Genomic DNA, 14,441 nt, shown 5'->3' with positions numbered 1-14,441 from the left:
TGAAGTGAGCAGCTGATTGATTGGAAACTAATTCACTCTTCAAACGACTGATTAACTAAAGAATTAGCATCCAATTTACCGATGAAGGAGCCCATAAAATGAACCAACGGCCACATAACCAACTAAATCTTTAACAGACGGTAAAACAGCTCCCTTAAACTGACCACATAACTACGAGAGTAATGTACTTAATAACTCTATGTATGACAAATGGACTAAGTAATCAGTGAAATTACTCAAATGACTCACCTGATGTAACCAACCGACGCATTTCCGCCAGATCTGGCGACAAAGGGTGTCTCAACGCTTTCTATTTTGAAGTATGGAGAGCAGAAGCAGTTGCGCAGTGCATGGTTGGAGTGTTGTGGTGAGTTTGAAGTAGGGGTTGTGGTGTGTATCCTGGTCGCAGGATTTATACTCCTGCGTCAAATCAACATCAGATCTGTGCTGTAGGCTCTACATAGGTGTGTACTGCTACGTTGTAGCAGTAAAAGTAACTAAACGCTGTGGTGTCGTAGACCTGTGAAACAATAAATTGTGAAGACAATAAAGCCCCCACAAAACAGCATTTTAAGTCTTATGTGTAATTTATCCTGGCTTCACATGAGCAGCGGAAATCTCTGTTAGCTGCTAGGCTAATTTATACAATGTAAAATGCTGTACGCGTGTGCTAATAACGTTAGCATGTTGTATTTGTTTGGAAAACATGTTTAGTATAAGACAACTGTTTTGTCGGTGAAGCTTGTGAGTTAAAATGAAGCTGAATCTTGTAATGTCACCTTTACTAGATGTTGCTGTTGTCCCTGGCTAATTTATACAATGTAAAATGCCATAGGCTTGTGCTAATAACGTTAGCATGTTGTATATGTGGGGAAAATGTGTCCAGATAAAGACAAGTGTTTGTGAATGCTGCTAGTTATAGTGAAGAACTTGCAACGACCAACTATAAACTATATATCTGCCTTTAGACTAGTTTCAACTTAATGCAACTGCGTCTGTCCATCATGATGCGCCTGGCTCACAAAACCTGGACCAAGCTGTCAAACTAGGCGATGTAGTTCTAAAACAAAACAAGATTCAGCAGTGGCGCTGCGTATCTCTTGCCTCAAATGTTTTCAGAAACAGATCCTGCTTGACTGTTTAGCTGGAATAACAGAAAGTTTAAAAGCAAGCCGCCACATTGCTTCCATGTGTGGAACAGTAAGCAGAGAACCAGTTAAGTGCAGTCCATGATTGGTCCAGGAGAGAACTGGAACCCTCGTACTTTGTTAGTGAGTGCGCCCATCAAGCAGTTGAGTGGAGCAGTGCTTCCTCTGTAGGATAAGGATACTTTGACATGCAGACAGAAGGAGCCGGGGATCCAACCGCTGATCTTCAGATTTGTAGACGACCCACTCTACCTTCCGAGCCACAGCTATGGCATTCGTTCTCTGTATGTATTTGTTCATGTTTTACAAGAAGTTTAGTCTGAGGCACGCCGGACATTGGCGGATACGCACGGTGGATCGGAATTGGTATCGGAAAGGAAAAGATGATCGGAACATCTAGACTCCTTGCTAGATCTAGTGGAAATGCGTTGCAAGTAACCAACTTGGTGACGAACAAATAAGACAGAGAAGTACTTGTTTGGGTGTAACAATGGCAACCCTCCTGGAATAATCGATGTAGTTTTGAAAATACTGACAGACAGTTTACAGCTGCATCATTCCTCCAAGTTTTATCCACACCTAACTGACCCTGCTCAATCGACGAGCCAACAGTGGCAAATCAAACACACATCCACATCAACTTTTCCTACACGCTATCTAAAATTGACTGCCAAGCAAACAAAAGCACAGCCATGACAGCCTCTTCCCCAGACTGTTTTGAGGTCAGATAGTGTATGTAATCCCCTGTGGTTGGGGTTGGAGAGCAGGTCATGTAAGCTGATCTGTGACCAGTGGCTCCAGGGTGCGGCAGCAGAGGAAATGTAGCACTGCTAACGTCTTTGAGCGCCCTGTGATCTGCGCTAACCACTCCCTAACACACACAGCATATACATATATTTATATATATGTATATGTACCCATGCATACAACGTAATTCACACATGCACACAGCACCAGCTCAGTGGACTATTGTTCATTCATTCTGAGGGCGACGGACGGACGGAGGGAGGGTTTGGAGGAATGATGAGAGAGAGGGAGAGAGGGAAGAGGGCAATGGAGGAGAAAGAAAATGAGAGGAAAATGAGGTAGAGGACAAAATAAGAGTACAAGTGCCCAACTGATGGTTTGGTGGCTAAAACATCGACCTCAGGAACCACATGTACCCTCACTGGCCTGGGCTCAAATCCCACTAGAAGCTCCTGTCTTCCCTCTCAGCGACCGCTATGTGTAAGTGAAAAGAAGCAGAAACACTTTGTCTTTATAGCCATGTTATTTCAGTGTATAAAAGATATTACAAATACACAATAAAGTCATTTTCTTTACGCATTATGGGATTTAAAAGCTATACATCCTGTGCGAACACACTATGGTGCAGTCATGCTGGTTAATTCTGGACAGACGCCACTTTAAAAACGTCTTCTAGGAGATTTAGCGTGTAATGATGCAACATTCCATCAAAGGTATTCAAAACTGAAGTCTTTATTATGTTGAGCAAAGTTTAGTTTATCGGCATGGTTATAAAAAGTACAAGAACCCACAACAGTAAAATAAGTTGAGAAAAACCACGGACAAGATGCAACAGAGTTTATGCAGGTTAGAAAATAAAGAGGGAGCTAAAAGGAAATAAAGAAATACAGCGATTACATGCAAACGTTGGCCCAACATCTAAACTAGCGTCTCTAAAACGATTGCAAGGCTCTTAAAGTTAGACAAACATTTATCTCTAATATAAAGCGTTCTTCTCCAAATGTTACAGCTTCATTTCATTGGGCAGAAAATGCAAACCATGTGTACCCGACAACGTGCTGCATTTCCTCCTGCGATTACTGATCAAATAAAACCTAGTGTTGTAACTTGTATTGAACCTAATGTGAAGAATTAGTCATCCAGGCTGCAGTGTTTTAAAACATCGCTAGAAAGTGCAACTGTTGCCCTTCGTCACTGAAAAGCTGACGTTTCGCCCGAGCAGCAGTGATATGAGCCATTCTCTTCTACATTTAGACCAAATTGTGACTGTTCAGAGAGCTCAAAAGGCTAAATGCACAAGAGTGTTATTTATCCACATAGAGCTAAGTGTTAGTGACTGATTCATATTAATATAAAAGCCCTATTCTAACCCAGTCCGCTCACTTTTCTCCTCTCCTCTCCAATGCTCTCCACTTCTAAATCATTTCCAAGACTGTTTTAAGGGCAGTTTTGGAGGTTAAATCAGATGGAATGTTATTTGTCCAAACAACACTGACGACTGGTGACTGATTCATACTAAGAAATACTACGAGCAGCCAGGAAAGACTTAACTCTCCCCCCCCCCTCTCCCCTGCTCTTTCTGCCCGTCATTCTACTTCTGCTGACTACAGGGGAAAACCTCCACAATGTATAAGTCTCTGTGAAGAAGGAGGGAGATGAATAAGGAATGGGCATCACATGAAAATGAATAAGAAGGAACACACGATGGAAAGTCCTGTCTAGGTATAATTCAAGAGAGAGACGAAGGGGATTAATGGATAGAAATTGTTGAAGAGATGTGACAGGAGAGAGACAGAGGGGAATGTTAGGAACACTGTACAAGGATGAACTATGCAAAATTTCAAGAGAGCCACGGGCATTGAGTTAAAGCCTCGTAAAGTTTTTACACTGTTGCAGTAGGTGAAATACCATCAACATTGTGTTGGTTTGTCTGTCACAGAAATGTGAAAGTATTACCTGATGATGGGAACTACATGATAACTGACATTTTAAGGCGACGTCGGCACATTTTCAGTCGTGGTTGCAGAGACAATAACCAGGTATTTTTGAGGCAACATCAGCACATTTCTGGCAGTGATTGTGGTGACACCAACTGGGCATTTTTTAAGGTGCAATGGCACATTTTCAGCAATGGTTGTGGCAACAACAATCAGGATTTTTTTAAGGTGACCTTGGTGCTTTTCAAGCAGAGCTTGTGGCGACAACAACCACACATTTTTTAAAGTGCAGTGGCACATCTCCAGCTGTGGTTGTGGCGACAACAACCAGGTATTTTTGAGGCAACGTCAGCACATATCTGGCGGTGGTTGTGGTGACACCAACTGGACATTTTTTTAGGTGACCTTGGTGCTTTACCAGCGGAGGTTGTGGTGACAACAACCACATATGTTTTAAGGTGCATTGGCACGTTTTCAGTAGTGGTTGTGGCAGCAGCAACGGGTATTTTTTAAGGTGACCTTGGTGCTTTTCCAGTAGAGCTTCTAGTGACAACAACAGCATATTTCTTAAGGTGCAGTGGCACATTTCCAACTGTGGTTGTAGCAACAACACAAGTGTCTCTTTTAAGCCAAAAAAAATGATCTTTTCCATACTCCAACAACGTTTTTTTGTGCCTACACATAACCACATGTGTCTTAAAGTCAGCAGTATTTATCCTAAAGGCAGCATGGATATATGTACCAAATATCACAGCAATCCACCAAATATTTATTAAGATATTTCAGTCTGGACCAATGGGGTGGAAAGACAGACATGCCCAACAGTGATATCCAATGAGCCACAAAAATAACATATATACCTTTCAGTCATGCAAATATTTGATTGGATTAAATTTGTAGGGGTGGTTAAAGTATTATAAATGTAAATATTACAGCAGAATAAACAGTCAGGATTATCCACACTAAGAGGGTTCCTAAGGACATTCTGCTTCGGTGTGTCTTTGTACGTACTGGAATTACTATATACAGCCGTTTTGCTTAATCAGTGATTTTGTCTTCTGCTTGGACTTGCAGTGGTTCAAACAAATTTCTGTATGCTTGCTGTCTGTGTGCCAAGTCATACGATTTATGAGCATCTAATGAAAATCCATGTTGATCTTTATCTGTCTGTACATTATGTGTCATGAACAGACATGTGCAGACAAATTCTGCTCTGTAGATGACACTATATATATCTTATTCTCTCTCCAGGTGTTTGCCAAAGTGTTCAGCCATGAGGCCTTGGAATCCTACCTCCCGAAAATCCAGCAGGTCATCCAGGAGAGCCTCAGAGTATGGAGCTCCAACCCTGAGCCCATCAACGTCTACAGGTAGGGGTCAGATCCTAGTGTGGAAACACATTCACAAGAGATAGGAATGTCATGGTAATTGTGCCAAGAGGATTTTTGCTACAAGAAGAAACACAACCTAAAGAAAAAAAATACATGATGGAGTTGGATTATTGACAGGTTATCACTAAAGGCAGAAATAAACAATTTTATTATGAGAAGATCAGCTCATCGTAAAAAACATCAATCACTGCAGCAATATCGTCATAAAAAATAAAGACATCTCAGTTGTTTTTCAAAAGAAAGAAAAAAAGAAGAAAGTCTTCAGGTGCAAGAGGCATCATGGGTAAAAACATTGTCATCTGAGGTAGAAATGATAATTATTTGTGTCGAAACACAATTTCTGTTGCAGGTTAGTGTAAGTTGGAGAGGCCACTATCATTTTCTATGGATCACAATAAAGCGACACATCATCAGCGTAACATCTAATCCGCAGTGTCGCATAAGACAAAAAAAAGTTGTGGATCAAGAACGGTCATTAAGAAGGGGTGTAAAGGCAAGTGAGATTCATCACTGGATGTAACTGAGGTTCTAATTGGTTGTCTGTCCCCAGGGAGAGCCAGAGGTTGTCGTTTACCATGGCGGTGAGGGTGCTGCTGGGATTCAGGGTGTCAGAGGAGGAGATGAGGCATCTGTTCGCAACCTTCCAGGACTTTGTTGACAACCTGTTCAGCCTGCCTATAGACCTGCCGTTTAGCGGCTACAGGAAGGTATGTATGGGCACCCTTGACTCCTTCAAGGCTACAAACTTTATACTTAAAAAAACCCCTTGAGTTTTACCATGATTTTGTCAAATGATGAGTTGTTTGCCTCTATTTTCTATTAATTTGTGCCCCAAAAACAAAACTATTCCCTTTATGCTACATTGCATTTGCTAGAAAATGTATTTTGCTTACTAATGCAGACCTCCAGTGCATAATAAGCGCTTAATTCACCCCTTTTTGAGTCATCAACATCACAAGAGGAGAATAAACTGATTTGAAAATATTTGGGTGCTTGGGCACATAAGGTATTTGTTTAAATCAATGGGCTCCTTTGAAAGACATTTCGATTTATGGTGTTCACTTTCGTTTGTATGTGTTTGCAGGGTATCCGTGCAAGAGACACCCTGCAGAAAAGTATAGAGAAGGCCATCAGAGAGAAGCCGCTGTGCTCCCAGGGGAAGGATTACAGCGACGCGCTGGACGTCCTGATGGAGAGCGCCAAAGAGAACGGCACCGAGCTCACCATGCAGGAACTCAAGGTAACACACCTACGCACAAAAATCACCTGAGCGGGAAGAAAGGTGTGCAAACATGTACTGGAGAGACGCCAGATGCACAAAAAAACATCACACGTGGGAACGTTAACACATACAGAACAGATACACACCAGGTCTGATGTGTGTGTGTGTTCAAACACACACAAAGTCACACATAAAGAACACACTCAGTGTTTACCTAGCAAAGTGCTGGCAAAGGAAACCTGTCTTGGCTGACTGAGCTTGTACACATCAACAATTATCATAATTTCTCCAACAAATCATCTTGGCATCATAAGCTATGACTTATGATACACATCTTTATGTAAATATGACTGCAGGGATGCTACGCTGGTGCCCATAGGCCGAAAGTAACAGTACAAGACACACACACACACACACACACGCGGACAGGCACACCCTCTATTTACCTATTAAAGTAATTCTAAGGAATTCTGTGGAAACTCAACTCTCTCTGCCTCTCTCTCGTGCTCTGTGGTTTCTGGGTTAAGTCCAGGGCCAAAAATAAGTCAACACTCCCCTTGCTAGGGGTCTGAAAGAGGCCTCCTGTGCGCGCACACACTCACACACACATACAGTATATAAATACACACACAAAGTGAACTGGGGAGCCCCTGTCGCAGAGGCCCAGGCTGAAGCACTCTCCTGCAGTTTTCTGACGCACGCATATATATATAACACACACACACACACACACACACGTAGGGTGAGGCAGAGATGTGTTTTGACACAGATGGCAGATGAGAGGTTTATAATAAGAGTCGTGCTGCCCAGCCTCTGTGTTACTTATTCCACTACCTTAATAATGGGCCCAGCACGGTGCGCTAAATGTTGTTATTGGATATGAACTTCAGATTTCCAAACACGCTACTTTCAGGAATCAAGAACTGCATACTTTTATTATGTATTGGCTTTGACATTTTTTTTTTGGCCTTGTGTTACCAAAAAAAAAAACGGGCGAGCTTGAGGTGTGGGGTAGTTGATTCGTGGCCAAAGTAAGGTTGAGGTACCAGGCTGGTCACAGTTTGGCTCAATAATTACTGACAAAAAGATATCACATTTTGAGAAGAAATCAAAATGCCACTGACAACAACAAATCTGTTTCCTTCAGTCATAAATTGTGTATTTTGTATTGCTACCACCTCAAAAACAGTATTCATGGCTATGGTTGGACATTTGGCTAATGTTCACCCTCACCCATCTATATTTCCATTCTCCGGACCCTTTATTCAAGTGACAAGCAATTAGCCCATCAGAAGCTGAAGCACAAACCAGTTGGCATTCCCACAAAGTAAAGACAGATCAACTCAAACGCCCTCAGTGCAGTTCTGAACTCAGTGTAACTTTGTCCTCACGCTAAAATTAAACTTTACTTTCCATATCAGTGACTGGCTTTTCCCAGCTCTGGCTGAGTAGTGAATAGTGGCAGTCAGAGGTATGTAGATTGTTTAGAAGCTGCCTGTAGAGTAAAGTTTGACATTTGCTAAACCCTTTGTGGAAAAGAGTCAAACTACAGTTTTATCTGTGGTTGCAAGATGATCAACAAAATGGCAAAGAAAAAAAAATCTGGCTTCTCATATCTTTTGCCTTTTGAAATATTGCCTGATTTTATCCCTTGAGGATCTAAAACATCTGAATATGAATCACTCATTAGCAACTTGCAACAAACCAAACAGTATGAGGAACCAGGACACTAATGACACCATCTTGCCTCTCTGTCACCCCTCAGGAGTCGACCATCGAGCTGATCTTTGCTGCCTTCGCCACCACAGCCAGCGCCAGCACCTCACTCATCATGCAGCTCCTCCGCCACCCTCCCGTCCTGGAGCGCCTGAGGGAGGAGCTCAGAGCCAGGGGTCTCCTCCACAATGGCTGCCTCTGCCCCGAAGGAGAACTGAGGCTGGACACCATCGTGAGCCTCAAGTACCTGGATTGTGTCATCAAGGAGGTGCTGAGACTCTTTACACCTGTCTCAGGGGCCTACCGAACCGCCATGCAGACATTCGAACTTGATGTGAGTAGCCAAGTAATAGATCCCGACTCAATACTGTAGCCACTTAACTGTTTATATTTCTTTAAAATCTTTATTTATGGCTCTTGTCATGCGGAAAAATGATGAAGACGTTTTGTATTTTCTGATCAAGGACTCTTGTGCAACATCCTTTCCGGAATTGATTAAACCAACGAAATCTTCTTACAGTTGTGACTGCATCTACAAAACTGCCCACTGGCTTAATTTCTATGTGTTTCTGTCTCCAGGGTGTCCAGATTCCAAAGGGCTGGAGTGTGATGTACAGCATCCGAGACACCCATGACACCGCAGCTGTGTTCAAGGATGTGGACGCCTTCGACCCTGACCGCTTCAGCCAGGAGCGGGGAGAAGACAAAGAAGGACGCTTCCACTACCTTCCCTTCGGCGGCGGTGTCCGGTCCTGCCTGGGCAAGCAGCTCGCCACTCTGTTCCTTCGCATCCTGGCTATTGAGCTTGCCTGCACCAGCCGTTTCGAGCTGGCCACCCGGCAGTTCCCCCGCGTGGTCACGGTACCCGTGGTTCACCCTGTCGATGGGCTGAAGGTCAAGTTCTACGGCTTGGACTCCAACCAGAACGAGATCATGGCCAAGACGGAAGAGCTGCTGGGAGCGACTGTTTGAAGGCCACAGGGTTGACGAGTAGGTGGGGGCGGGGGGGTGAGTGATTGAAGAAGTCTTTAGGGAGAAGATTGAAGGAAGGAAAGAAAGAATTTCAGAGTTATTTTTTCTTCTCCACCTTTGCTCTGCCAAGTTGGAGGTTCCTTTTCAGACTAAAAGAAAAGCAGAAGTCTTCGTCTCTTGTTACATCTGATGATGATCGGGACTTTCCTCTGAGAAAGGAAGAAGCTGCCAAAAAAAGTTCTTAATTATGCTCTATTCTGTGTATTTTTTTAAAGAAATATACAAACAAAATGTATGTACAAAAAAGCTATGTAATATAATTTGAAAGAGAATGTGGGTAGTGCACAATGGGAGAAAGCAAAGTATGGTGGTACTTAGGTGAAATGAAGTGTTGATATTAGAAAAGTAAAGATGGTTGTGTAAGGAAGGTGAGATGGATGAAACAGGGTATAGGATGAAAGAATATGATATTTTAGCATTTTGCTTGTGCTTAATCAAATGCAGTGAACCATTTCAGTTGTCTAGCAGGGTAAAAGACATGGATATATAGAGTGACAGTCCTAGATTTTCTGGTCAAATTTGGTAAATCTTGAACGAGAATTCTTCACGGCGCCACTCGGATTCAATTTATGTTTTCTACTTATTTGAAAGAAGATTTGAAAGAATGGCATACATCAGTGGTGGCGTTGTGTTTACCATCAACGGTCCATCGAGATTCATTTGTTTGCTAGCTTCCAGATGCAGTCAAAAGGATCATAGCACATTGGGTAGCATGTTGTGGCACAGACAGTGTTACTGAGTTTGTCAGATTGGCTCTGCACCATTTCTTCGAGCCAACTGTATCATGATGCAGTAAAATTTGACCTCCTTTCCTGTTTTCTTTCCCACAAAGCTGCCTCTACACTCACAGATTTTTAACTCAACAGTTTCCATATTGCTTTCATTCATATAGTGCAGTATAATAAGCTTCACTTCACAAACGACCAACATTATAAAAATAAACAATAGAAAGGACAAAAGGTTAAGAACTGGAAAGCTTTTATTCAAGTGATCTTGCTGCTTGAGTAAAAGAAACTGCAAGGAAAAAGATATAGAAGCTATGTCATACTACCATCTTCTTGTCTTTATCTCAAGCGAAATCGCATTCTTCTCAAGTCTCTGCTACCAACTGGTTGCCCAAAAGCATTGACTCAAAATACTGCCCATAGCACATCACAGTAACCTTAGTGATGTGTGAACTCAGGTGCAGAGTAGACATTGTGGTGAGTAATAGTTAAGCCTTTGTTTTTTGATATTTAACTCCAACTGACTGCACATAAATAATGTCATTTCCTCACAGTTGTAGTTTCAGAGTTGGACCATTTACTTTTTGAAAAGTTATCAATTACTGCACCTTCTTTCACGAAAACAAAAAGATATAAGGTGTTTCCGATAGCTCTGGCTCTCACTTGACACATTACCTTCTGCAACCATTTTGTATCCCCCCCATGGTACAAAAGGTTCCCAATTGGCATCCCATCAGATAAAAGTCACTGAATCAAAGTCAATAAGTAATAAGGTCCGGGTCTGCTTTGTAAACTCTTTGAACCTGTGCTTTGATACATAAACTACACTTTTAAGTTGCATTGAGATTGTACTCTCTTAGACGGTGACATTATCCCGCAATGAGGATATGATAACGAACTTGCTTGCATGAAGCGGCGAGACTTCCTGAGCTGGAAGAAGAGAAAAGACAGAGGGATAAGGTGGAGATGGAGAGGAGAAGACCTACATAAATGCTGCTTGAGTGTTGCTCTGTCATTCTGTGTTTTGTTATTTTTGTGTCCTGTTGTTATTATCCCGTCTCCTTGGGGCAGCCATTTTGAGTTGTGTGGAGAAGGTGACAATTTGTCTTGCTGCTCCTCCAATCAACGCTAAGAATGCAAAACAATTTAAATTCCATGGTTTAAGCAACTTTATGAGCTATAAGAGATTTATTGTATGAGGTGATTGCACAATCAGAACTCTGAGAGCTTTGTGTGTTCCATAATCGGAGAGGAAGACGTCCTTCTTGTCTCCCATATATGGAAAGCATCTGCGATCGAACTCTGGGACTCGTTAGCGGAACTCTTGGACATTCGAGAATCCCTGGAAAGAGTTCTAAGTTCCGAACCGAAGCTTGAGAGAGAAGGACCAATGAGGTTTCAGGGGAGGGCAGAGTCACAGTCAGAGGGCTTTTCTTATTGGATGATCCAGTTGTCCAATAGCATTCCAGATGGATTCTGCCTGTGCTAGACATTGTTCACTCTTTCTACCAACCACACCACTGATTTCTTCATGATTAAAAAAAAATATATATATATATAAAAATAGATTTTTTTGCTGCTTTTCTTGTGTACATTTTCTAATTGAGAGTTCTAGATTGCAATAGTTTGTATCAAGTGAGATTTGCTACATCTTTCCCCTATATATATATATATATATATATATATATATATATATATATATAGATATATGATTTGCATTTTGTGAAAGCAAAAAGCATTAATAGATTATGGTGTATATTAATTTGTACAATATCCCTTTCTTTAGCAAGCCATGGGGAAAATCAGCTATTTACGTCTACTAATAACCTAATATTAATGTTATTGTACGATTAATATTGTTGTTATAAGATATTTGAAATGCTATTTTTTATTCTATTACAGATTTAGAGTTTTTAGCCTAAATGAGAAGGTCTTTGGTAAATATTGGATGTATTTAGAATGTTATGTATTTCAGTTATATTGTAAACAGTGTTTAAAAATGTTAATATTGTTGATTTGATTACTGTAATAATTATTATTTGTTTTGTTATTCAGACTTATTATCACTGCATTTTATTTGATATTAATTATGGAAAACAGAAAGCACTTGCGAGGTATGTCTATTTTTTAAGTGCCATGCGACTACACTTCCCCTCCCTCTCACCTGTTGGTTTCTCTGAACCTGTCTTATGTCATTCTGTACATAATATTTGTATTTCTTTTTACAGGAAAAAAATGTTCATTTAGTTTAAATATGAATGTCTTGTTCTACTTTCTTCCTTTCCTTTTTTGTTACCGTGATTGTTAAATGTACTCCTGTAATAAACTATAAAGAAAAAGATATCTGAATAGAGATTTTTGTTTCCTTCCCCTTCTTATAGATAGTGAAAGAGAAACACTACGAGGATTTAAATATGCTTCTGCTTTTGGCATAGTAACAGGCCCCTTTTACACTGCTTCTTCAAGGTGGGAATTTTCTGCCATTATTCCACCTCGCCACGCTGTGTAAAAAGTACAATCGCAGAATAAAGGGCATAGAGCTGTCTCGCCTTTAAGCAGACATCAAACGTAGTGACATTGCTGAAACAATGTCTGTACAAGCAGGACAGCCAGCATGACAGGATCACTGGCAGCATTGGTGTGTTGTTTTGACAATGTGTTAGGTGTGTGACTCGCTGCTAGCCGGTAGCAGTTAGCAGCTAACTCAAAGAAGCAAAGGAGGACGAGATCAGCTGCCATATAACATGGATGATAAATGTTTATTGTTGCCATATTATTGCGCTGCCGACATGTACGTTTTTTGTCACACCAGGGGCTGATGCTATTGTGCTACATGTCACGCCCGTCGCGCCTCTTTTGCTTCCGAGATGCCGGCATGCTGTCTAAAATCACACACTGAGGCGACGTGCTGCCGTAGTTCTGTGTAAAAATGCAAAGGAGGCATAAAGAATGGACTTCATAGTGGCCCTATAGCACAATCTCTGTGTAGACAGGGCTACAGTCTAGCAGCTGTACAAAAACTAGAGTGACTTGGCAACATCTGTACAGCAGCTTGACAAAGGTAAAGGTAAAGGTAAAGTTCCACTGATTGTCACACACCTGAATGTGTGAAATTTGTTCTCCGCATTTGACCCATCCCCTGAGGGAGCGGTGAGCAGCAGCGGTGCCGCGCTCGGGAATCATGTGGTGATCTAACCCCCCAATTCCAACCCCTGATGCTGAGTGCCAAGCAGGGAGGCAATGGGTCCCATTTTTATAGTCTTTGGTATGACCCGGCCGGGGATCTAACCCACGACCTCCCAGTCTCAGGGCAGACACTCTACCACAAGGCCACTGAGCTGGTCCACAAGGCCACTGAGCTGGTAAAGATTCAAAGAGCAGCAAACAATAGCAACACAGATTCTACAGTCACCATTACCTTGTGTCAAGGCTGTTGAGACGGCCTTCTCATAAAGTAAAAACACAAAAAGCTCTTAAAGCAGTGAAGATCAAGATACTCAAGCATACTTTACCAGAATTGGTAAAGCATGCATAAAATTCAAGTGTGAATGCAACTTTGTGTGTTTTATTAAACCACATGAAGTATGTACACAAGCACATCCAGCATGCAAATCAAACAGATGGCAGGCAGCCTGCATATGCTAACGAGCTTGGAGCACTGGAAACACTGCCATGTAAATCAGAATGGTCAGAAAACTTGTGGATGGGGAACAAGTGAGACCAGGTGCCTTCTGTCAGCTTATATAAACTGTTAATAGCTGTAAACGCTGCAGAGATGTGCCATTCCATCAACAGCACTTTTTATAATACACTCGCCTGTTAAGTCCAGCACTTTGTTGAGATATTCATGCAACACCTGCACATGACAACTACAGTATTAATTATTCATGGTTACAGTTAGGCAGCTAAAACACTGTGTTAAGCTGAAAACACACCGGCAACAGATGACCATGCAAAGTTATACTACTTTTATTGGAAGATCTGTACTTCCTCCACCTTTGCACTACCTTAAAATCATGTATGGACAGCCCCAAATAAAACTTGATTTCTCAACTGAAGAGCCGATCTCAGGAGCTATGACTGACCAGGCAATATCTTTTTGGTCATTGTCTTTACAATGACAGGATTGTGGGTTAAATTCAATTTCACTGCGTCTGGCATTATGCTCTGTCTGTGCCCAGAATGAGCTCTGAGCCCCGAGATTGTGGAGCTAACAGCGCTTCTAATAACTGGTCCAGTTCCAAAAGTAGAAAATCAATATGTGGTGGCAAATGCTGATATTGTGGCCGGCTGCCCGAAACAATAAATGTGTGGGGAACCCTTAAGTATTGGTATCATATCACAAAGATTGTTTTTTCTTGTCCCTAGAACTCACACTTGCATTGACTCATTCATTCATGCTTATTAATCACTGGTTTATTCATTATCTGTTGGTGACTACAGTCAATTCATATTTAAGCACGGTCATTAACCGCTCACTCCCGACCATTACTCTGCAGATTGCTGCCACAACCTTCCTCTAT

At 41.7% G+C, this 14,441-nt stretch overlaps 1 protein-coding gene across 1 annotated transcript in view; it reads left to right on the top strand.

Moving 5' to 3' along the window:
- Positions 1-9,865, top strand: part of cyp26b1 (cytochrome P450, family 26, subfamily b, polypeptide 1) — a 39,523-nt gene extending 29,658 nt beyond the window's left edge. Inside the window, exons 3-7 of the mRNA XM_033610031.2 lie at positions 5,084-5,202; positions 5,774-5,930; positions 6,308-6,463; positions 8,211-8,495; positions 8,741-9,865. Coding sequence (XP_033465922.1) covers positions 5,084-5,202; positions 5,774-5,930; positions 6,308-6,463; positions 8,211-8,495; positions 8,741-9,133 — 1,110 coding nt within the window. The 3' untranslated portion in view covers positions 9,134-9,865. The remainder of the gene's footprint in view (positions 1-5,083; positions 5,203-5,773; positions 5,931-6,307; positions 6,464-8,210; positions 8,496-8,740) is intronic.
- The last annotated feature ends 4,576 nt before the right edge of the window (positions 9,866-14,441 follow it).

Source organism: Epinephelus lanceolatus, chromosome 22 (assembly GCF_041903045.1).
Source record: "Epinephelus lanceolatus isolate andai-2023 chromosome 22, ASM4190304v1, whole genome shotgun sequence".
NCBI lineage: Eukaryota > Metazoa > Chordata > Actinopteri > Perciformes > Serranidae > Epinephelus > Epinephelus lanceolatus.
The sequence above is the reverse complement of the archived record's forward strand: the minus strand, read 5'-3'. Positions and strand labels throughout refer to the sequence as shown.